Source organism: Pungitius pungitius, chromosome 9 (genome assembly GCF_949316345.1).
Source record: "Pungitius pungitius chromosome 9, fPunPun2.1, whole genome shotgun sequence".
NCBI classification, from domain to species: Eukaryota; Metazoa; Chordata; class Actinopteri; order Perciformes; family Gasterosteidae; genus Pungitius; species Pungitius pungitius.
In genome coordinates, this window is record NC_084908.1 from 15,809,669 (window position 1) to 15,833,784 (window position 24,116).

Genomic DNA, 24,116 nt, shown 5'->3' on the forward strand with positions numbered 1-24,116 from the left:
GGGGGAGGAGGGAAATGGTGCTTTTATACAAGATAAAAGCTTTTATACAAGATAAAAGCACCAATAAACTAAATAAATTGTCACTAAATATAATAATAAATTTGACATTCTCTACATCCAGTCAGCAAGGAACAGAGCGGGCCCTGTTTTGACTAATAAATGTCTTGTGACATTGGCGCAGTGATGGTGAGAGAAGCAAAGTGGCCATCAGACGAGGGACAGTCCTTATCTGAGGACCGGTACTCACGTAGGTTATCGCCGCTCAGCTGTCCACCCTATCACGTCCAAGACCTTTCCTGGATATCTCCAAGATTGGTTCTTATAAAAGTGTTTTTCTGTGTGTGTGTGTGTGTGTGTGTGTGTGTGTGTGTGTGTACACCCTCAAGCTGTCCCTCGCCGTCTGCTGTTTGCCTGTCTGCTTCCACCACCCCCTCCCTCCCCCAAAACGCGTGCACTTACAGAAAATTCCCACTACACCGGCACTCATCCAGCTAAAAGCAAGTGGCTGGGCCAGAAATATGTCAAGTCGCCACCTTTTACACATCATGCTTATTGACGGGGCAGGATTAACCGAGGCTGGGATTCTTCATACTTCAGCAGTTCGTAATTGGAGCGACAATTCACCATGAAACAGTGGCTGCTCAAACCGCCTCCTGAGAGGTGGCTAATATCTGCCGGTCTGGTGGCTCTGAAACACGGCGACAGCGGAGTAAGGGGCCCTGCAACAAACACGGCTTTGCCTCATTATCGCCGGGTCTCTTTATACCGGCACGAGAGCTGATCTGGAGTTCAGCCTTAACATCTTTGTGGAATTGTAAGTATGTATGCTCAATCTAAGGCTGACCGACCTGAAGAAGACGATATTAAATAAAGCACCATCGCTTGGCCTGCAAGACATTTGGTGACGCGCTTACTGACGGTCGGCTTCTCCTCGGGCGTTGATTGCAAAAACACATTGTTATTCAAAAAGATGAATTGTAATATTAAAGATATTTGTCATGGTAAATTTAGCATATTGTGGCGTAAACTGTATTTGAAAGAAAGATGTTAACACATTCATACAATGATGCTGATGATGATGTAATCATCCCTAATGTGTTGAACGTCAACTAGTAAATGATTCCATTTTAACGACACAGAATTTACACATCAGTAACATTCAAAAACGCCTTAGAAAGAAAGCCCTCATGGTAGTCCTGCTGTGGGACCCTTTCTCATACTACCTCCATCCAATTTTGGTGGTGTGTGAGTCTTCGTTCGCGTGGCAATGGGGTCAGCTGTTTGAGATGAAACTTTGATCAGTACCATCACCCTCTGAACAAAAGACATCTCACTCTGCCCCTTTGGTGCAGCTGGTGTGTGTGTGTGTGTGTGTGTGTGTGTGTGTGTGTGTGTGTGTGTGTGTGCCTGTTTATCAGGCTGCCTGTGGCGGCCAGAGGATGAAATAGCTATTACATTAACACAGTAAAACCCCCTCTGCTTGTGTTTTACTTGATTGAAGCCATTTTATGGCGGCTTTATGGAAACCACCGGTCACGCAGCGTTTTCCTGTTTTACTCAGATGAGCTGTTTTGTTTGTCACACTATGGCACGGATCACAATCAAAACCTGTCACCATGGCCGGGAATAAGAATGCCAAGGGGGAAAACTGCATTACAAGGTTCCTTCCAGATTGCAGATAGCAAAGGCGGGAATAATGATGCTGTGATTAGTAAGAAGAGCTCTTCCAGGGGCAGCGTATCCCTTTCTACCACACGAAGACTCTGTAATAGATCTCTACGGACGACAGACCGCAGGTATCTCATTATCGGGGTGTCTCTGAGCCTTTTCGCAGAGGTAGGTGAGCTTAAACCTGAAGCACCAAACAAAAACAGATAATGTTATTTGCCCATTTCATACGCTCTTAATTCAAGGCTTTCACTTCTTCTTACCTCTCAGAGGAGCGTTGCTCGGACTGCAGACAAATTAATTCAAGGGCCCCACGTTGTTTGTCTGACCTCAACGAAAAACAAAATGGGCTCTTCTCTCCCCTTAGTTTTAAAACTTCTCTCCAGCCACAGATGGAATGTTTCTTCACTCAGTGATCAGAATGCAGGCTGGAAGGGAAGGTAGCGCCTCTGGGAGCCATTCAAAGTTGCAGGTAAGACGTTAGAGACAAAGTAAGGCTACCCTGTCAACCTTTTGACAACTAGAGCTTGAAGACAGGGGGGGGGGGGGGGTAAACTTACACCTGAGAGAAATCTAACCCAGTCGTACCTCTTCTCACACCTCCATCGCTCTCTCAGCCCTGTGCATGTTCTCAAATATGCATGAGCATGCAGCCAGTGTCATCTTAGAATCTCTAAATGGGAAGCCCTTGGTCATCCGGGCTCTGGCCCCCGACAGATGTTAAAGCAGTCATCTATAAACCCCGCTCCGACAGATCCCTCACCCTCCCCGTGACGATTCCTTGCCTCCTTTTTCCCCTCCAAAGTTTTTATAGCACATCATACAAAACGGCAATTTGCAAAAAAAAAAAAAAAAAAAAAAGGAATTAATAAATATTTAGAGGGTGCCATATGTGCTATCGGCTTTCCAATGCAGTGAATCAGCTCGAGGCACAACATCTGCTACTGGAGCTGAAAGTAGTATGTAAAACTTTTTGACAGCTGATTTGTAAAACACACACACACACACACACGTACGTAGCAGATTGTCCCCATGCGCTCTCTCGCTCTCTCGCTCAAAAAGCCAAATTAAATAACTGGAACTTGGATCTGCCACTTAAGCGTCGGGGGGCTGGCGCATCGTGCCAGCTCTTGTTCAGGGTCATGCCTGTGTCACTTAAAGACGCTCTAATGAGACCCAGACCAACACACTGTGACCAGTTGAGCGTAGCCGGAAAATATAAAAAGGCAAACAGAGCGCAAGAGCACTGGTGCCAAAGAAAGGGGGGAAAAAAAGGAGAAAGTATGAATAATGCAAGGCCACCACGTGACGTCAAGGGGAAGAGAGAGGAGACTTTGTTCATTTATTTAATTGGTAGAAAAAGTTATGATTCAGCTATTTTATGGAAAATGGTCACGCTACTCGTCATTCAAAAGTGTGGAGATGAGTGATGTTTATAAAAGGCTCAAAAAGGACCTGTTGACCTGTCCTGTATGATTCAGCCTTAAGCTCTTGAAACCAAGCTGGAGTGAGATGCTGTGTTGCGTATCAGTGATATTCTAGACAGACTGACAGGAGCGACTGAGAAAAATTGCTCAGCGAGTGTCAGAGTGAGAGTTATTAAAATATTCAATCTGTACGTTGCAGTATCCTTAGAAATGTGCCTGCAACTGTTTTCAATATAGCTGTTATATAGCTTATGAACTTGAATTTAGGTGGTAGATATTTAACCAGGCACCAGTGTATCATCTTTGTATCCAGTTATTAGCTTGCCTGGACACACACTGTTTAGAAAAACCTCTGGTGGCAATGCAGCGCACAACACAACACAAAACCAGAAACACCCCAAGGAAGGAAATGAGGGATGAATGGAGAGTTTACACAGTGTGGAGCTCACATGGGTGTTGTTCAACATGAATATTCAACACACACCTTAGAATAAACCACTGTGTTCCCCTTTCAAGGAAATTCCATCCGGGATTACGTTTCAAGGTTGAATTCAAAGAGGCATGTGGTGACTGTACAGTAAAGCAAATGGAGTAAATGATGTGCTGCATGACAAACCTCACGTGAAAGATGAGGTAAACTGTACCACTTTTCAATCAGTAATGTCTAAATTCAGAATACAACTTATAGCTATGGTTTCTATTCAATGTCGTTTCCTTTTTTATGGATTTCAAACATTTTTGTTTTTTAAAACGTCCTCAGATTTAAACTTTTGGCAAGAAAAGCAGCAAAATCATGCCGAAGCGAATCTTGCTCAGAAGCAATTTTGACACGTTTGGCAAACGGCCGTGTGCTGTCTGCAACATATGGTCTGTTTAAGTTCATAATGAGAGGACTCCATGACTCGCTCATTCCCGCTGACGCTCCAAACTCAAGGTCTGAGACCGCCTCCAAGGACTGATGACTAAGTGAGGACTATCATTCATCGCCCTGCGGTAAATCCAGAAACAACTTGTTGCGCCTCAAATCTTTGGGACAAATATTTAATTCTCCCAGCTTTTTATGTGTTGTCTCTGTAAAGTGTAAAGCTCAGTGCTGCACAAGCGCCACATGTGGGAGGACGGCTTCTCTGCCGGCTTTGAACACATTCTCATTATCATCTCACTCTTTCTCACACACACACACACACACACACACAAAAGGTACAAACGTACGACAAACACAGACAGAAGCACAACAACAGTTTACTCACTGATTCCTGGTTCTTGTCCTTTGCATCATACACAGTTAGCTTGACCAGGGTCTCGGGGCTAGCATGGTACTCTGAAGGGAAGGTCACCCCCGTCAGAAACAGCGGGTCTTTGTTCGCCTGTCAGAGAGAGGGACAACGGAGTGAATCATGTGTGTTTGTGTGTGCATGTAATCTTATATGCACGTTTGTACAGCAAAAAAAAAAAAAGGAAGGAAAAAAGGGCAGGAAGCCGAAGGGATGAGAGGGGAGGGGGGGGCAACAGCTGTGCTCAGTCCGTCCTCCTGGCGTTTTTCTCCCCTCGGCTCCCCAGCTGCCTTCTCCTGGGCACGAAAAGAGGAGAAGATAGAGCTCACCCTGGTGGGTCTCCCTGGAGCTCTGGCCCAACTACAGACTCCCAACACAGCCTGCAGGTCAGGAGTGTTGATGGGTAAATTGGCAATGGGATTAAACCAGTGTCCCCAGTGGCCACAGTTGGTTCTACAAGTAATACCAGGAGGCTGTTTGGCACGAGGAAGAATGCTGTACTCAAAAGCACTCAGAACCTTTAACTTCCATTCATTTTGAGCAGCGTGGCTTGTTCCGCCATGGCCTTCACAGACCTTGCTTTTATTGCTCTGTAAAAGTGTCTTTACAAGGGTGTTGCTGGTTACTTTAAATCTAAAACCTTCTCTAAAACCACTGCAGTGCATGCAGAGTGAGGAACCGTGTGTCCTCTGTTTCACCTGTTGGCTGTCTTATTTTTTTTCACTCCAACAGGAGAGAGCCTCATGAAGTGAGACAAGTTTCCAGATGCTGGGCCTCGTTACAAACCTTCTGAAAAAAGGGAACAATTGTTACTGTGTGATACTCCCCTCATTGCAACCACGATTTTTGAGACGTAGGACATTGTTGCTGTAGAGGAATCCTGTCCACTTTTCACTTTAATTTGCAAAAGAGCCAAGTGGGAGTGGTGATCAAGAAGATGTCACGGTTCTCAGTGAAGGAAGACGTTCACCGAGCTACAGGTGTCCATTCTCGGGCAGGAGGACTTGTTTCTTTACGCCCTTCAAAATAAAGTCTGAGAAGTAATGGCTTTTTGAATGTGCAATAAATCGTAACATAAGTAGATTGTATTGCACCAGGAGCTGAGGGGCTTTTCAGGGGAAATCTCAAGGATTATTTAGTAATTTGGTGTTGTCCACTTGAACTGTTTCAAAGCACTTTGTGTTTACACTGGGGGCTTCCTGTTCCTCGGCTGCGCTCCGATGGGCGTTTTTCAGAATGCAGTCCTTCGGGGCTGTGCGGAGACGGGCTGGGGAGCGGTAATGACACCGACATAGACAGACTGGCAGACATATGAATGTATGATCACACCCGTGAGTTAAGAAAGTAAAAACACAGCAGGGAAGAAACAATAATAAATACCTCTGTATGCGACAACTGAAGGCAAGAGAAATATTCTAGACAATGTTTTACTGCAGCTTTAAAAAAAGAAAAAATCACTGAATTAAGGCATTGTTAGTTCCTACCTTGATTCGCAATTGACCATTTTGTTGTCATATAATTCAAATTTGTATCAGACCTGTATAGAACTACTCTGGCACAAACGCACATAAAACCATTTTACCATTTTAAATGTTGATGTTTAAAAGTCGGAACGGCTGATGAAAACAAAAAAAAAATTCTATTCATATTAGAAATATTGGCAAGTACTCAGATCAAGTCCGTGAAACTGATCTGAACAAAAATGAATTAATTAAAGGCTATTTTTCTCTCACAGTAACATTCGCACATCACTCGGCCAAATTATTTTCCAAACCACAAATTCATTATTTAAACAGACGATTTTTTTTTTTAAATCTCTGATCTGATTTGAGGTTTAAATGTTTAAATATAGAAAGCGCTACCTCTGTTTATCTACTAAGGTAATTTGTGGTTTAGAGTCAGTGCACACATGTTACTCCTGCCTCCACATTAGCTGATTATTGCATCAGACTCAAACATTGCATCAGTTTGTGTGATGGACAAAATGCCGAATGAATGACTGCAGCCAGACACATTTCACTGTGAACGTGGAGGAACGTTGTTAAGAAAAAGAAATAAAAAGATCCTGGTGGACGTTTTTGTTTAAAGAACAATAAGAAGCTAAGGCTTCACAGAAGGGGAGGGGAATTGACTTTTATGATTGCATTTGTCAATTCAAAGGTAGGTACTCCACAAATAGCACCAGCTAGTCAGTGTTTGTGTGTTTTTTTTAAATCATTCCGTTTAATGGCTGGTTGAAGCATTCTGGCTGGAGTATAAGTTCATTTTTGACCTGGGCCACAGCTCAGAATAGACTTACAGTAACAGTTAAAACTTTGGACACACATTCTCATTGATTTGAACGAGAAAATGTGTCTAGACTTTTGACTGGTACTGTACATCATCGGGCCTCACATCTGTTGCTACGCAAAGGAATGGCTGGAGGATCGGGTAGTGTAGTTAATGCAACCCAGAAAAAGGCCAAATTAAGTGTTCAACTGCGCGCGCGCACACACACACACACAAATCACACAGAGGGAATACACAGACACTCCACCTCACTGCACCAGTAACCCTGCTGATCCTTTAGAAATTGTCCACGAGCTGACAGAGGGGAAATAAAACCAGTCTATCTGTTCTTGTCTCGGCGCCTCTAGACATGCTAATACCAGTCTCGATGCCATGAAGCTTTGTGGTCCGCGTGCGCCATCATCCTAAACACACAACCCGATTCAACGCACCGGGGAGAGACGCAGTGGAACCATCGCACCGCTCGGAGCTTAGTGCAAAGCTGGATATACACCAGTACTGTACTCCAACAAAAAGACACAGAGCCATTCTACTCAAGAATGTGCAGGTACAGACACACACACACACACGCGCACACAAGCCCTTACACTCGCCCCGCTGGCACACTGAATGGGCCTCATTCAGACTTACCAGCATGGTTGGCAGCCTGAGCCGCGGCTGAATCTTCTTAGCGCCACTGATGCTGGGCTGAGATGAGCTAAAGTGGTGAGCCTGTCTCCGTCTACACAGAGAAGTCAGCCAGTCTGTCATACAAGTGGTCAACATATGGGGGGGGAGGGGAGAAAAAAAGACAGCCGACCCCCCCCCCGCCCTCCTCTTGTTTGGGCTGCGAACCTCAGAGGAATAGCCAATTTAGACCATTAGAGGGTGTGTGCGTGTATGGTTGGATGGGGTTCTGCGCGCACAAACACACACACACACACACACACACACACACAGAAAGACAGAGAGATAAACTTTCTGAACTTGTTCAAGGCCGGGGGTTCTTGGCTTGACTTGCATGACATCAAAGGCTGTTTCCTCCCTTGGCTTTGCTTCAGTACTACCCCGGACCCCGGACCCACTGCCCATGTTTTGGGAACGGGACTTTCCTACGAGATGGTAGATAGCGTTTTTGTGTCTCCAGCATTCGAGGACATTTTGTCAAAGCCGCTTCTTGTGGCACTGGTACGTTTCACCAACAGTAGATTAAGAGAGACTTACTGACGCATACCATACAGTCAATCAACACTACCGAGTAGAAACCATATGCCTATGTTAACAGTGAACTATTTAGGAAATTGGTATACAGGAAACTAATGCTATATACATTTTTGTAATAGTACAATATATCAGATTAAAAAGTATTTTAGTGAATAGCATTCTGGCCTTTAATTCGTTTTATCTTTTTGTACAGTACATGAGTTAGTAATCTAGGATATATTTGCAAATAGTGATTTCTCAAAAACTGCCTTTTACAATCAAATAACACCCAGAGAGGTCACTTCACTAACATAGAAAGTTCAGCTCCAATGTGATTAAATGCTATCCTGGTCTTTTTCTTCTCTTTCTTTTCACCCCTGTCTAGTGATTCATGGGTTTGAGTTGCATCCTTTATCTTCTAAATTAAACCCTTATATCATGTACCGTGGGTTCCTGATAATACGCCTAAATCATGCTGAAGCCTCCGTGCAACTAAGACCCCCATCAGTATCCGGCAAAGCCGGCGGCAGCTGTTGAGAGCTGACATCCCAGGAATGTGACAAATAGGAGAAACACAAGTGGCAGTTCAGCCCTTTTCAAATGTGTTACACACACACACACACACACTCTTTCAAGGAGGATTTGAAAGTCAAATAGAATATTTTCAATGTTGAGCTGCTTCTGGGTCAAAACTCAGATCTCACTAATCGAATTAATCAGATTTATGTGTGCAATACTAATATATTCATATGTGTTATGGTAGTCATCATTTATATTACAATATCCAGACTAACAAAATGAATCTATTGCAGAGAAAACTCCTCGGCTATCTTAAACTTTCCTTATGAGGCTATTAAAACGGAGTTGTAAAGTGACACAGAAAGCGCACGTACCCGTTTTTTGTGAAGACGAAAGCAGTCCATATCCTGAGATCCTGAACCATCCAGCCATGAAATCAAAACTCCAGTAGCACTCAGAGTGTCTGCAGAGCTGGCTGAGCCAGCATACAGTACCCTACCACATCCTGTGTTCCTACACACACATGCTCAAACACACACACACACACACACACACTGCTGTTCCCTTGACAGGACCAAGGGGGAAAGCAGGCAAAATAGAGTCTTTGAAAGAGACGGTTGTAGGATTGACTGGAAAATTAAACGTGTCACAGAACTTTTGCCCTTATATGAGGAGGGAAAAAAGTGTATGTGTGTATATATATATATACATATATATAAATATGTATGTGTGTATGTTTGTGGGTGTTCCATTGTGGGGCAGGGGGCAGCTGTTGCTGCCCGAAAACACACTTGTGTGACTGTTGCCTTGGGAACAGCACTGTCAGCATGGAGGGAATAAAAGAAGCATTTAAAAAAGGTTAAAGCCCACTAAACACATTCACCGTATACAACTCCCACATCGTAAAACCCACGTACGCACAGGTTGTACATACGAAGCGATGATCCTGATTTAGAGCCACACATCAACTCTGTCAGATGTCTGGACTGTCAGATGAAATAGAAAGTAAAAGTTCTGGTGAGCCACATGAGAAAGGAAAGGTTCAGAGAAAGGATGGATGAAAGTGTTGGAAGGAAGACCAACAGTGTCTCAGAGACACAGAAAAACAAAAAACATCAAAGGTCGGCGAGAGAGGGTAGTGCATCTATGTATCAGCACGAGTGTGTGTGTGTGTGTGTGTGTGTGTGTGTGTGTGTGTGTGCGAGGCCTTACCTCCACTATCTCTGTGCAGGTCTGAGAGATGAGGTGCTGCTTGTGGGGATCTATGACAGCCACCTGGACCAAGGCGTTGGGCTGCCTGTCACTGCCTGAGGCCACCAGATCATTACAGGCTACAGAGGCGAGGAGGCGATGGAGGGAGGACAGGATGGAAAGAGGAAGAAGATCAAGATGAGAGGTTAGAAATCATACAGATCAACTCTGTGTGTGAAATGTGACAATAAATAAGAAAGACTGAAACTTGTAAAAACAGAAGAAAAAAAAAAAGAACGATTAAGGTAAGAGGATTTAGAAATATCTCCAGTTGTATTAGATGCCCCATGAGCTGTTTCACCACAAATGAAGAAAGATCATAAATGTTTGAGGGACATGTATATACATTGAATATAAAAATGGCAGTAGAATTTCCTCCTTGCAGAGAGATATCAGTTTTATCAGCGCTTTCATTTCCAACAACAAAAGCAGCGTGTCACTCAGCCCGCTGGCTCCCAAGGACAGGAAAGACTTTGCATCCCATAATTCCTTTATAGGAAACCAACGCTTCCTGGTTACGAATAGAACTCCATCCAAGAAGACAACACTCGCCGATCCCATCACCGCTAAACCGATACTTCTTTATCTAGATCATACGGGAGTAAATGTGCACTTTGGACAAAGTCAAAGTGAAAAAGCCAATAAAAACATCTTAATGCTGCCTTACTGTGAACCAGAATGAAGAATGTTGATCAATTTGCTACATTTTACTATTGCATTTCAATTATTTCGCTTGGGATCTGATGTTCCTGCTTCCCCGTGCTCTTCTTCCTGCTTGCTCTTAGGAATTTTTCTACTGTAATTAATTGATGATTTTCATAGTTTTATGTGAAGCACTTTGAAGTGCACTTGTTGTTGAAATGTGCTGTACAAATAAGCTTACGTCACATATAAATGAACATTTGTGTTGTTCTGTCTACGCAGCACAATCCTGTCATGTCAACTGAAGTGTATTGGCTTCAAACGCCCGGTGAGTTACTTTGCAAAACAAAAGTCAGAGTAATAATATTTGGTGGGTGACACTCCATAGAAACAACAGCAATGGCAGAAGATTGCCTTTTTGGGTGCAGCTGCATCTTCATGGGATTGAATTTAATGTTCAAGCAAATGAAAAGCAACTAGAGATGTAAGGCGTTCAAGTGGAAGGAAGTAAGTGGCAGAAATAAATGTAGAGTCCAGTAGCAGGATAACAAAAAGGATGAAAGCCTTTCTTTTCTGACACTTTAAGAGTTATCGGACTCTCTAAGTGTTTGGTGAAGACAACACTTTACGTGCTATTTGAAAATAATTCATTTCAAATTGTACCTTATAAGACATACACAGATACAATACAGTACTTTTTGTGATCTATTTCAATAAGAGTGAAGCTCTCTGCAGGCTGCATTTGTGTTGCTAAGTGATGTGTTTCGTCGCTATATGCGCCCGGAGTTTCCCCCTCGTCCAATCCGATTAGACTTATGTGGTGACTGTTGCTGCATACAGTAACATATACATACAGTTATCGTGATCTGAACTGAAAACAAGAGGGCTCCTGGCAAATAAGTGCAAATCTTGAGACTTCAGGGAAGTTATTCTTATTAATTCGAACTGTAGCAAACTGCAAAAATAGAAGAAAAATCTGTCCAGGCACAAAATAAAAAGGCAACGTGCCTTGTGTTTTCAACTTGTAAAATAGGCTCAGTCTGAAGCCCAGGGTGTTGTTTGTGCTCTGACACACACACACACACACACACACACACACACACATACACACTCAAAAACCTGTCAACTAAGATGGAATCTGACATTTTGTAGCAGTACTGGTATACTGATTGTGCTGTCAAGGTGACTGTCCTTGGTATTATTTAACAGCAACACAAACAAACCAGAGATTTAATGAGAATTTGTGCTACACATGTCTGCAAGAAAGCAGAGGACCACCAGACGCTTTCAGCACACACAATTCAAAGCGTTCTTTGTAATCTGTGACTTTGCTATTCCTTTTCAACCTATTTTAGAGAGATCTTTGGTTGAAGGTTGGCTCGCACATTTTAAATGTTTAATTAAAGGGTTTAATTCAAAATACAGTTTGTACTGTTTGTAGCTATATGCGACTGATTTATGTTTCTCAGAGAACAACTATTATAAAAGAAAATCTGATATTTTTGCTTTGAAACTGATCAAGTGTCAAGGGGGTAACATGGTTGAGTTGTTCTCTTTTTAATTGGTCCAGATCTAAGAATGTAGGACTGATACGGGTAAAAAAAAATCCAATCTATTACCTTCACGCCATGGGGCAACTGCATTAAACTGAAGCACGTTCACTAATTCTCCAGCGTTTGTCTTGTAATGAGACTCAATGAAGAATAATCAAAATAAAATACTAAATGCAAAAGTGCTGCATTGAAGCCATTAACAACTGTCTCTGCATTCTTGGGTCGAGTCTCCGTTCTAGCTGAGGATTTGGTTAAAGCGTCTGGGAGTGAGGAGCACCGCCTCAGCAGGGGGGGCATCGAGGGAATTATGAAGAGAATAACTTGCTTTAAATGGACTTGGGTGCATGCAGCCATGACAAGGCAAACCAAGAAAGATGCATTAGTGATGCTGTTCTGCTACGGATACAAAAAGACAGGAAGGCTGTTTAAAGAAACTCATTTGTTCACCAGACTAATATAAGTATTGTATGTTTATATATTTTAGGGATTTATTGCCCATACAAGACGTCTTTGCAGCAGTACTTTAGTTTGTCATTCTGTAAAGATTGTGATCCATTCTATCTGGGATGTAGGTTTTCTCTACCTGGGTTAAAACCCCTCTCATCTGTATGAGTTTACCTCGGATGCCCGGGCTGTAACGCGGCAGGACTGCACCGTGTAAGATTTAAAACCACTCAGTCTTCAGAGCCGGGACTGAGAAGCATTGATCTGCATCTCCTTTGTTCACCAAAGAACCAGAAAGAGGATGAAAGACACGTACATGAGGATGACAGTCTCTCAATGTGTCTGTTGTTGTACGTACATACACAATCTTATACATACAGATGTACATCTTATCACTGAGCAAGGTGCGTATTAATCTGGGCAGGCAGACAAGCGCTGGGCTTTCTTCCTAACCACAGCTGCATCACGCCTCATATCATTTCTATGCTCACCGTGTGAACATCTACCGACCTGTCAACACGCAGGTGCTTACACAAATGAAGCTTTATTCAAACAAGAAAGCATCCTCATGGAGCACAGGAAGAAAAAGGGGAGAAAATGGGCCTGCAGGCAGTTTAAGAAGATGTGGGCAGCGTGATCTGTTTTGCAGCAACGTTGGGTTTTATTTTTTATCACAGCACGATCAATCACAACCGCGTCCACCTCTGAACCCATCAGCCACCTCTCTGATGACGGATGAGCCTCTGGGGGCAAGCGGCCATATTTCTGCAGTGCATGTGTAGCCTTTGGATATCAGGACCAGGGCTGTCTTTTCCGCGTGGCCAACTTTACAATTTGAGATGGGAAAGAAGGGACGATTATGTGACCGTATTACTTGAAAAGGGACAAATTTTCATGCTAGTTTAATAGCAATGAAATCAGAATCATCCTCGTGCTGCAGCCGCTGGGATCCACGATCGCAGTTTGGCTGACGCTCACAACACAGACTGCTTGCCAATACCCAAAACTTCTCCCATCACTTTCCACTTTAAATGGAGAATCTGTTTATAGATATTAGACAGGAATATTGAACATCTTAAATACTAATTTGATAGTATCTAAATAATCTCACTGCGGCTTGTAATTCATCTTTTGACGCCAAACAAAATTTCTCCAAAGCGTGAAATCTTAAAATTTGAACGAAAGTGAGCAACTGCGGTTGAAATCAGGTGTCCCCCCCCCCGTTCATGAATGACTGACTTGAGGGAATAAACAAGACAGCAAACATTTCATGGAACATTAACATTCCGGGATTGTCTTCTCTTGGAGGCTGCGAGCGAGGGCCGGACTGGGCTACCTTACAGCATTATGTATTATCTTGTAGGAGCTACCCTGACTCCGCATTCCCTTCTGCCTGTTCAAGATCCTGGTGCCAGGTTTGTTACACTCACATTAAAGGAGGGCTCATTTGCTTAAGAGGGAGGAAGGCTAGAGCAGAGGGAGTCTTTGTGCGGGCACATACCCAGTCTCGGTAATGAAAACGTTCATTGGATCTGATGTTCACATGAAGAGCATCTGCCTGGCGGTGATCGGAGGTCTGCTGCGTCAAAAACTGGAGGCGCAGAAAAGACGTTTTACGGACCCGCATTGACGCGCAGCTGCACGTGCAACCGAAGCGTGTGCTTTTCGCGATGACAGACACACACACCAACATCAGGCTTCTAAAGGGCTTAATCTTTTTTTCACTCAGTTTCATCATATACACACCTCTTAGCATTCTGTGGATCTCCCTATTCTCCTCTACATTTTTATTTTTTTACACGATTCTATCATTACTTTCCCTTTTTTTTTTATCAAACCAAAGATGAGATACTGCAGATAAGCTTGCTGACCGTCCCCATCAGTTCCCCCAGGAGACGTTTATTCGATTGGCCTGAGGGATGGTGTCTACCCCGCTGCACAGTTAACAACAGCCAGACTGATTGAAAAGGGGCCGGTTGCCCATCCATGCAGCACCACCCCGGCTCTTTTCCAGGGATATGACACCTCGACTGACCCCGCGGGTTCAGAGCTATTGTGATGCAGGGTGGGGGTGGCAGGAAAGGGAAGCAAAGAGGGCGACGGAGGGAGTCCCTTGGAGAGGCATGTAGAAGTGAGAGGGGAGATAATGAGGGAGTGACATGGAGGAGGAACGAGGACTACGGCCTATTAAAGCGAGAGGGATTCAATTAATGGATTGAGAGTAGGATAGAGTGACATTTGCAGATTTTTTGTCACTTTAAAGTGAACTAAATGCCTTTTTTCTTTGGTGAGAATAAATTCAACAGTGACATGATTCCATTTTGATCAAGCAACATATCTAGTATACTGAGACGGATTCCTAAATTACCATAATAATTGAGCAATTGGAGTAATAATGTTTGCCAATCAATAGAGGCTTGAATTACTATGGTGTATTTATTTTGTGTGATTGGAGTATGCCGAGCCCTTTCAAGATGAATTTGCGCGAAATACGTTTTAATACATTGGGCCTCCGAGACCCCCACAACTAATCTAAATTCCATTTAATCGCAGGGCAGCCCCGGGAGTGGCAACGGGAGACAGGAATACGCGCCTGTCTCCAGGAGACGCTTATTCATCATGATAATTATTTCAACGCCTCAATTAACTTGACAGCATTATTTGCATGTGCCGCCATTTGCACACCTGTTTGCCAGTTGGTCTGGGGAAAACACAGAAAATAAGGGCTCTTGTGTTGCAGTAAATATGTCCTTCACCTGCTGCACAATGCTGCTTATCACGTATTTATTTATTTTTTAAGATGAAAATGTACTTTAATACAATGCCTGTAATTTGTTGTTTCATACGGGAACAGGGGCTTTCTCAAAAGGGAATTTGTACAATACAAAGGGTATTTGTGAAGCTGACAAATTGATGATGCTTTTGGATATCAATGCCACATTTATGCAGATTGATAGTCTAGGTAAGACACATTATGGTTTGGCCATTATTAACTGGTTATATGGTTGAACGGAGCAGAGAGACACTCTAAAGGTTTACTTTTACACTCCAATTAGTTAGGGCACATTGTTGTTCTGTTGGTCACGCTCCAGAAAATGCAGCATCCTAAATTTCCCAGAATGCAAACGGGTAGCAAAATTATTTAAGCCCTCCTTTTCTCCTTAACGGTGATAACATCAATATTCAGATCCTGCTTGCTTAGAGCAACAAGTAAGTAAAATATTTATTTTTATCGTCTTCCTAGGTGGGATTAAAGCGATGATAAGCAAAGAAATATATTATTACAAAAGATAAATGCGGAAAATAAACTACTCGCTATATAAAAGATATGGAGGAGTAATGTCCACCTGTGAAAGAGAGTTCACTTTACCTTCATGTTGTTTGCAATCTGAGCACCATTAGCAATGTTAGTGCTGTTCGCTGCTCACCATCGGCTCAGCCGTTGCCATGTTAAGAGCCATTGAGAAGCAATAGAAATGCACGCGATTGCGTATATGGGTCCTTTAATAGCAAATTCTTTCAAACTCAACACCTACACTTTGAGTTGTCAACTTTATTTTGAAGTGGCACTCGACTGATATCACGCACGAATAGTACAATAATACAATTAGTACCACTCAGATGTTGTATGTAGCTATTTACTTTTTCTTTGGCTCGATAGAAAGCCATAGAAATTACCATTCTAAAAGTAGCCTTATTCTGGCAAATACCATTTTGGACTATAGTGATGTTAGGTAAAAGAAGTTTGATTATCTGCAGTCCTTTGTGGACAAATCTTACCCACACACACACACACACAAACACAGAGCCATGTGCACAGGATTAACAAGGAATAATTATTCCTACCCTCAGTTCGCTGAGTGTTGACAGGGACAAAATCAGGAAGCACAGAAACATTACATCTCTCCTCATGTCGCTCCGTAGTGTTGAAATTCTCTTGCTCACATGTGAAGCACTGGATGACCTTCAGGTGTCAACATGCTCAAAACTAATTACCCAAGTTTCTCAGTCATCTAGTACTGAGCCTTTACTGATGTTCAGGTGTAGCTGCCTTTGTTTTCTGTCATCTGTGCTTGCAAAAATAAATAAGCTCACTGAGGATGTGAGGTTCTCTCTAAGTGCTCCTTTCATACGCAGCCTCAACGTGTTTGCTTTCTTTTTCTGTTGCCGTTCATAATTATCATCGACGTGGAGTATATTTAGATTCAGACCCCTCTCTGCTTGTGAATGGTTGTTTGTTTTTCTTCCTGTTAACCACACTGAGCCTGAAATGTGCTTCGGACTTGGGCTCGCTTGGATCCGTAGTTTGTTTGTGCTCAGGGTGAACGCTTGGTTACCATTCTTAATCTTATTAACCACAATCTACTATGTGAGTGTATGCTTGTTCTTGTAATAACGACTCTCCTCTTGAGCCCCACGCAGTAAATGAACTTTTACGTTACATGGCAACAGGGCCTTTAGGCTCGTTCCCAAGGCATCAACATAATGATCATAACACATACTTGAGGTCATCAAAGTGACACTAAGAGTTACACATGTGTGCTCGCTATTAAGATGAAACAGGAATTGCAGTCACATTCCCAGCTTCATATGTGGCCATATGTGTATTTGGCCGTTGTTTGTTTATCGCGTGAACCCTTTTCTCCAGTGCACTTCAAAAAACACCCGTCTTTGATGCTGTCAATCCCTTCAGTCAGAGACCATAGGAAAGATATTCTTTTTGGATTTTCACGTCAGGAAACTTTACCTGAGTGTCTAAAAATAGAATTCAAACACCTCAGTGGTTTTTATTTTCTCGATGCCTTTGTTCTGTTGTTTCTTCCAGCCACACTGGGGTGTTTGTATGTGTCAGCATTGAGAAAAGATTACGGATGTCAACAGATATGCCACTAATTCTGACTGACTTCTGCATTAGTGCACGAGGTCGTCATGTGACTGTTAGTGTGTTCATGAATGAATTTATTGTAGCAGAGGGGTCTGAATGGCCAACACCCTCCTGCGCCGCGTTTCGGAGCCGGCGAAGAGGGATTCGACGCGGCGAAGAAGGTCCTAATACGGGATGGTCTTAAAATTACCCTTGAAAGGACTTACCAAGGCTGAACTCCACTTGAGGCCGCTTCGATTTAAGAACCGCACCTAAGAGAGCGAGAGAGAGAGAGAGAGAGAGAGAGAGAAAGAGGGCAGTAAAAATTAGGACAATGAAAGAAAAAAATAAAACACATTTGCTCTGAGTGACGATTAAGACTTATACGACCAATAATTACTTGGATTAACCTGTCAGTTACTTTTAAGATGAATCAATTCAATAGTTTAGTCCAAATGTGGGCACTGAAGAAGTGCCCACAGTGCCACACCTCAGAAAAAGGCAAGTAAATGTAGGACCCATAAATGTAGAATTTAAAGTCAACTGTGTCTGCAATCCTGTTCACCGGCACCTCTGGCTGGACAGAATCTTAATTAACACAAAAATAATAATCGGAGAGGATGGTATTCTAAAATGCCCAAAAGGGAACAACAGGGTCTGAAAATGCCAAAGTGATAGGTGGAACTGTCCATCTTAGATTATACCAACACAGACTGGGAGAAGTATCCACTGACCCTGAGGGCTCATGAACCAATTGACGGGTGGCGGACTGCCGCTTGTATCGTCTCACATCCGTCACTGCGCCAACGCGACACACAACCATCCGAGCACCAAGACAGATGAAACACCTGCACGATGAGGCAACACGTAGCTGGCGCCCTAAACCGCTAAAAGCCCTTCTCTCCTTGCTGGGACACAATTGGCCTCTCTAAGGCTCATCAAGCCCACTAATGGGCCGGGGACACTCGATGCTCACTGATGTATGGGAGCCGCACTACCTTAGCCCATAGTCATTTTATATAATGAGGATCCTTCACTAGAAATGATTTACTTTGGCTTTGCTATTATTTCAGTCACCACCGTCTTCTGGCAGCTTGGATTTCAAGGCGGGTCAATGTATTTGTAAAGCCTTTCATCATACTTCAAGGTCTCTGCGGAGCACAAGTCAACTTCGATCGGACGAAACAACAACATGATGCAATCTTTAGGCAAGAGAACAGCGGAAGGCGAGATTTCATGGCGGGAATAGATAAAAACCTAAAATAATACCACCGACCACGGACCTGTCATCTGTATAATTAGCGGTTGTCACGGTAGTCCTCCTGGGATCTTACTCTCACCAAGGAAATAGAGCTTCCTACTGGACCACACGTACGCAAAAAATATAAGATCCAAATACATGTTTGAGTTAGTTTACCCCACTGTTGGAATTCTATATAAGATACAGAATACAGATTTCAGTGCTTCTTTCAGTTACATGTTTACAAAGGACGAGGAAGACCACATGCAGGGCTCTTGATAATAAACACAAGCAACATGCAATGCATATTGAAATTCATTAAATAAGGACTTGCATTCATACCGTGCCTTTCTAGTATTCCAATTACTCAAAGGTCGTCACCCTAGAAGATGACCCGCTTTCACCCCTGAGCCACGGTCAGCCCCAACTTGTTGACAAAGAATCTCATTCTCGATTCGCGGTGTTTCCGAAACTGATTTCATCCCGCTGCCAGGATGGGCTACGTATGCATCAAACAGGCTTAGGCAAACTTTGCTCAATATCTGTTATGCATACGTGTAACGAGTAACCGTCTAATTAATCAATTGCACACAGCCAGGTTCTTCTCACACACACACACACACACACCAATTATGTATGTAAATAAACTTTCTGTGTCACGATCTGGTTTTTCACATTACTTTCATCTCCATCCCGATCCTCGCGGGTCATGTCTCATGTAATCACCACCAAGGCTTCCTTGTGAGCGTTGATGAAACTTTAATAAGCCCGGGTGTTCTGTGGCGGCAACACAGAGTCCTTCGGCGAGGTGGGCTGAGACAGTGCCAGCTGTCGGTCGGGTCTTGTCCCTGGTGGCATCGTAAGGGGCCGTCACTTGAACGGCCCAGTTACTCCGGACGACTCCATCTGTGCTAGTAACAACGGATCTTGTAGAACGAGTGGAAAAGCCGAGCCTGGGTCCGATGTCGGTTTGGGAGAAGGATCACAGGAATAGCCTGCAGTTGGCAAAGAAGCTAGACATGCTGGATACTGAAGCGGGAGAAGGGGTTGGAGTTTAAAGGATGTTTGATTTCGGAGCACAGCTTGTGCCTGTGTCACGTATTTAAAGAAGGCTCACGGCAGATGCATCAGTTAAAAGACAAGCAACGCGGCCTCTGCAACATCTTTCAGGAGGAATGCATGAAATGAAAAAGCGCACCCTCCAAACAGCTCTAAATCAACTTTCAATAAAAGGCCAGGGACAAATTATGCGTACACAACAGGAGGGCGAGACACCCGTTATGTACACTGTGGCACCTTTCTTGTCTTTGAGCAGCAAACCCACACCATGTCATTAACCTCTCGGTGGGACTCAGGCTGACCCAAACAAAGTGTAATTACAATAATTACCCATCACACAGGGGGGAAAGGTCACGCGCCCGTACTGTCCGTCTCGATCCCATCTCGAGCCTCACAGGTGATTCAGCCCACGACGTGCGAATGAGTGTGTGAGAAAGAGTGGAACAGGTGCGCTATTTAAAATCGATATCCGCTGGCATTATGAATATGGTAATAAGCTCAGCGAGGTGGCGGGCGAGCAGGCGACACATGCAGATGTAACTCCTCGGAGGGGCCCGAAGCAAATGAGGTGTGCCCGCCCGCCCGCCACACTGCAGTTTCATCTGGCTCTAGGAATAACAGCGAAGCCCCGCTGCACCTCCAATCTATCAGCCCCCCCCCGCCTCACAGTCGGCGGGTGGTATCGGTGGGGAGAAGCCCCGCTGATGGGAGAGGAGAGAGTCATTCGCTCTGGATGTGTGCAGACGGGGCGAATCCTCCCGAATGACAAAGTTAATTAATGTACAGGAACTCAAACTGTCCGTCCCGCAGATGAGGGTTTAGCCCTCATCCCCATTGCCATGGCCCTGCTACCTCACCCACCGCGCAGTGTGGTGAGCACCTACGGGCTGCTAGCTGGGATTTTGCATTATTCCTGACTCTACAAAAATAAAATTGTGAGAAAAGCTCCAAAATGCAGCCTGTCGCTTCTCCGGTCTTCATCTTGTGCCTCCAGCTCAGCTTGAGAAAATCAGGCAATTTCCAAAAAGAGCTTTGATAAACCCTCTCGCAGTGGCTGCAGCACACATTGTTAATCACTCCTGCTTATCCTCTTCATGAAAAGATACTACACGTAAGGGCCTATGTCTATTAACAGATCCTTTTATTTTAAATATCCTTTACTCTGGATTTAGAGACGATATTAATAATTCCCTTATGTGGCTCACCGTGGGATCTCACATTACCAAGATACAACTATTCATTCGCTCGATGAACCGGTCCAAGTCCGACTCGGCATCACATGCTCACTATCGGCGGGCTTTCTTTCTTCCAGGCTCCCATTGTCACATCCAGCCCTCTGCCGCGCTCCTCTGTTCCGTGGTTTATATTGCCTAAAACAACACCTGCACGTCCTTTGTGATGATTCCCCTTTGTGATGATTCCTTAGCCAGGCTCACATGCCGCTAACGCGATTGATGTTTGCACAAACAGGCATCCTATTAGGACAAGTGGCGCTGAATGGGAGAGTGAGTTATCGTCACATTACTGCCGTGGGAGATTGAGAGGGGACAGATGGGTTTGTTGCCAGCGTTTAATGAAGTGTTGTGAATCAGTTGGGTGCGCTGAGAAGGTCTCCACTGTCACCTAGATGGCAGATGTAAGCGTGCGGGGGTTAACAAGGGCACGGAGTGACACCTTTCGCCTCCTGATGTCAAAGATTGTGCAATTAAAACCCCATCAATTACATTGTGTTGTTTTTTTAAACGCACATGCGCATGTGAAATGAATTATGAATAGTTAATAGGTACAAATTTTACACCTTATGGTGGGGAGTTAAATGCCAATTCAATCCCACCTTAATAACTACTGAACATCACCTGTCATGGAGGAGGAGGTAAACTATTTCACCTTGCGACTGATAATGTGGGGTTGTCAACTTGTCTCTTGTGCCAAACATTGTAATTGTGTGTCTGCTCTTCCCCTTTGTCTCCCAGGATGCTTGAAGGAAAACAAAACAGAAATACACTGAGGTGTTTGTCATTGCCGTTATACTCTCACACCTGTCAGGTGTCATCTCCAAATTGTGACTGTGTTATTCTATAGTAGGGTTCCTAATCAGGTCAGAAGTGTCATGCAGGATGAGCAAGTGTGTGTGCATTTGTATGTGAGGACTCACCAGTTAGCATGTGTGTGTGTGCGTTTGTTAGCATGTCTGTAACGGTGGATGTAAGCTGGTTCCGCGTGTATCCGTGGAGTTTTTAAGCAAAAGGAGACAAGGCGTCGTGAAATAGCGCTTTCTCTCTCTACGCCTCCGTTTACTTATCCCCGCGGGGAAGATGATGGTGTTGAGCTGGCATGCCAATGCAGATGCTTAGCGCCGCTGCATGCAGCGACTATCCTTTTGGTGAGCAAAGGTATTTAACTTGGAGAGCGGGCTTTGTGGCATCGCCGATACGGTTAATCTCTTCAGCGTTCTCCTGTTGTGTCGGGCACCGAGACATCTAGTGTGCCCCTGCCAAGGCTCATTAGGGACAGCACATTCAGGCAGTATGGAATATGACTGCATAAAAAAATTCAAGCAAAGCGTGCACACACACACACACACGCAGGACAAACGCTGACCTGAATGCACACACACACACACGGGCATCTATGAACAAACCGAAATGAGAATGACATGAGTCTTCACACTTCAAACTCTGCAGAGCCACTAAACTCAAATGAAAGGTTCCCATGAATAAGTTTTCTCTGATATGATTGACCAAATTTGAAAATGAACGGGTTGTAGATTTTAAATGCAACCACACTAAAAGAACACTTAAATGGAAACCCGTAGAAACGCTGCCACTTAGTTTCAAAATAAATTTCCAGGCAACTTGGCATTGCTCTGAAAAATTGTGAGTACTCCAGAGTGCAGGACTTTTACCTAAAAAGAATAAGAATAAAATCCTTTTCCATGACCTGGACACGCTTGATTTTCAATGATACATAAAATTGATGTATTAACTCTTGTATTAACTGTGACAATGTGACCCTGAGACATCAGCTGTCTAACACAAAGACGTTCCACTGAATTCAGTGATTATCGATCATGGTGCATTTAAAAGTCTCTCTCTCTCTCTCTCTCCAGCACATACTCGATCTCTGCAAGTGTGTTAGAGAGAGAGAGAGAGAGAGAGAACAAAAACCACTGCAAACCCTAATAGAGGAAAAACATGCACAAACTGGTCATGGAGACACACGTTTCTAGAAAACGGGGGACACTGTCCAGCAGCGTGTTCTGAGAGGAAAGACCTCGGGGAGACGGGTCAAGAGACAGACGCAGTCAGCTCACCGGCAGCGGTCAGTCCCTCAGGGTCGGCGTTCAGCTCCTTCATGTCAACCATGCAGTGTCCCAGTTGTTGGGCGCCGTCCTCCATCTGTCCACCAGTCCTCCGTCCTCCTCCTCCTCCTCCTCCCCTCCTGCCTCCTCCACGAAACACCACAGTCCAGTCCAGTTCCTCGGCTCACGAGCAGCCTTCCCAGCGGAAAAGCTGTCTCAAAGATAGCGATCCGCTCGCCTCGCTTCCCCGCAGCCTCACAGCGCGCTCTCCGGCAGCGTTAGAGATGCCTTCTGGAAACTAGTACGGAAGAGAGAGGGACCAGCGAGGGACCGGGAGCAGCAGCAGCGGGAGGGAGGGGTTCGTTGGAGGGGAGGGGGGGCGGGGGAGTGCGGATACAGAGGCAAAGGGAGGAGTGATGAGGGAGTGAGACTTGGAATGAAAGAGAAAGTGGGACAGAATTGATGTTATGTGCGATACGCAGCTCCATCCATCAATCGCGGGCTGTCAGTCGAGCGCCTCGACCGAGCTGCGCAGCGACAAACTCCGCCGCGCTCCCTCTCCTCACCTGCTCGCACCGCGCAGCCAGTGCTGCATCCAGACACGGCGGCGGGGGTCCCTGTGATTTCTGACATCCGTCTCCCAACTCCCCCGTATCGCCCCTCTCTCTTTTCCCTCCACCAATCCGTGCTTTGCCTTTTAGAGAAGCAGAACAATGAATGAGCGACCTGACTGCTGAGCTCCATACAGTGAAGCCGGCGTTGTGCAGGATGGTCTTTTTTTAAAGTTAGCTTAGTTAGGGAAGGGGGAGGAGGGGAGGGGCAGAGAGTTTCCTCAGTGCAGAGGCAGTATTACTCAAAATGGCAACTTTGCAATGGGATTAAATCAACAGGTTGAATGCAGGATGTGACAGAGATAACTGATGAATCTTGTCATTTCTAGACAAAATGTACATGCATCATAGTGACAAACTGGGCTGGAAAATATTTTGTACACACACATATATATATATATATATATGTGCGTGTGTATATATTTACAAATACACACATCTATATACCCATTTTATATTGTGTAGTTGTTAAATTGTTTTAAATGTATTATTTGTTATTTTTTCCCCATTGTTTTTGTATATTCCTTGTTATTGTATGTACTGGCTTTTGTAATAGAGAGTCAAATGCCATGTATGCATAAGCATCCATGGCGAATAAGGCTGATTCTTATTGTGAGTCTATAATGAAGAGCAGAATGCTGCTGCCTTCCTCAGTGTCTTTATTTGCTGCCCATGCCGGCTCTCCGCCCACTCGTACTGTGAAGGTTATTGTTAGTTATTTGGCCACCAAGGCCATGATGCTTCACTAAAATCAATTCTAATTTATACCCAGCTGAACGGAGAAAGAATCTT

General features: G+C 44.2%; 1 protein-coding gene across 4 annotated transcripts in view; it reads right to left on the bottom strand.

The window, feature by feature from the left end:
- The window catches only part of inpp4b (inositol polyphosphate-4-phosphatase type II B), a 150,296-nt gene that overhangs the window by 72,163 nt on the left and 54,017 nt on the right, over positions 1 to 24,116 (bottom strand). The window contains exons 1-5 of one of the 4 annotated variants that reach the window (XM_037472885.2): positions 23,280 to 23,394; positions 22,726 to 23,011; positions 17,341 to 17,385; positions 9,572 to 9,690; positions 4,346 to 4,462 (exon numbers count right to left, since the gene is read on the bottom strand). In XM_037472885.2, coding sequence (XP_037328782.2) covers positions 4,346 to 4,462; positions 9,572 to 9,690; positions 17,341 to 17,385; positions 22,726 to 22,810 — 366 coding nt within the window. In that variant the 5' untranslated portion in view covers positions 22,811 to 23,011; positions 23,280 to 23,394. Of the gene's footprint in view, positions 1 to 4,345; positions 4,463 to 8,733; positions 8,753 to 9,571; positions 9,691 to 17,340; positions 17,386 to 22,725; positions 23,029 to 23,279; positions 23,395 to 24,116 lie in introns of those variants that run through there. The other 3 variants (XM_037472886.2, XM_062564552.1, XM_037472888.2) reach the window with 3 other exon arrangements.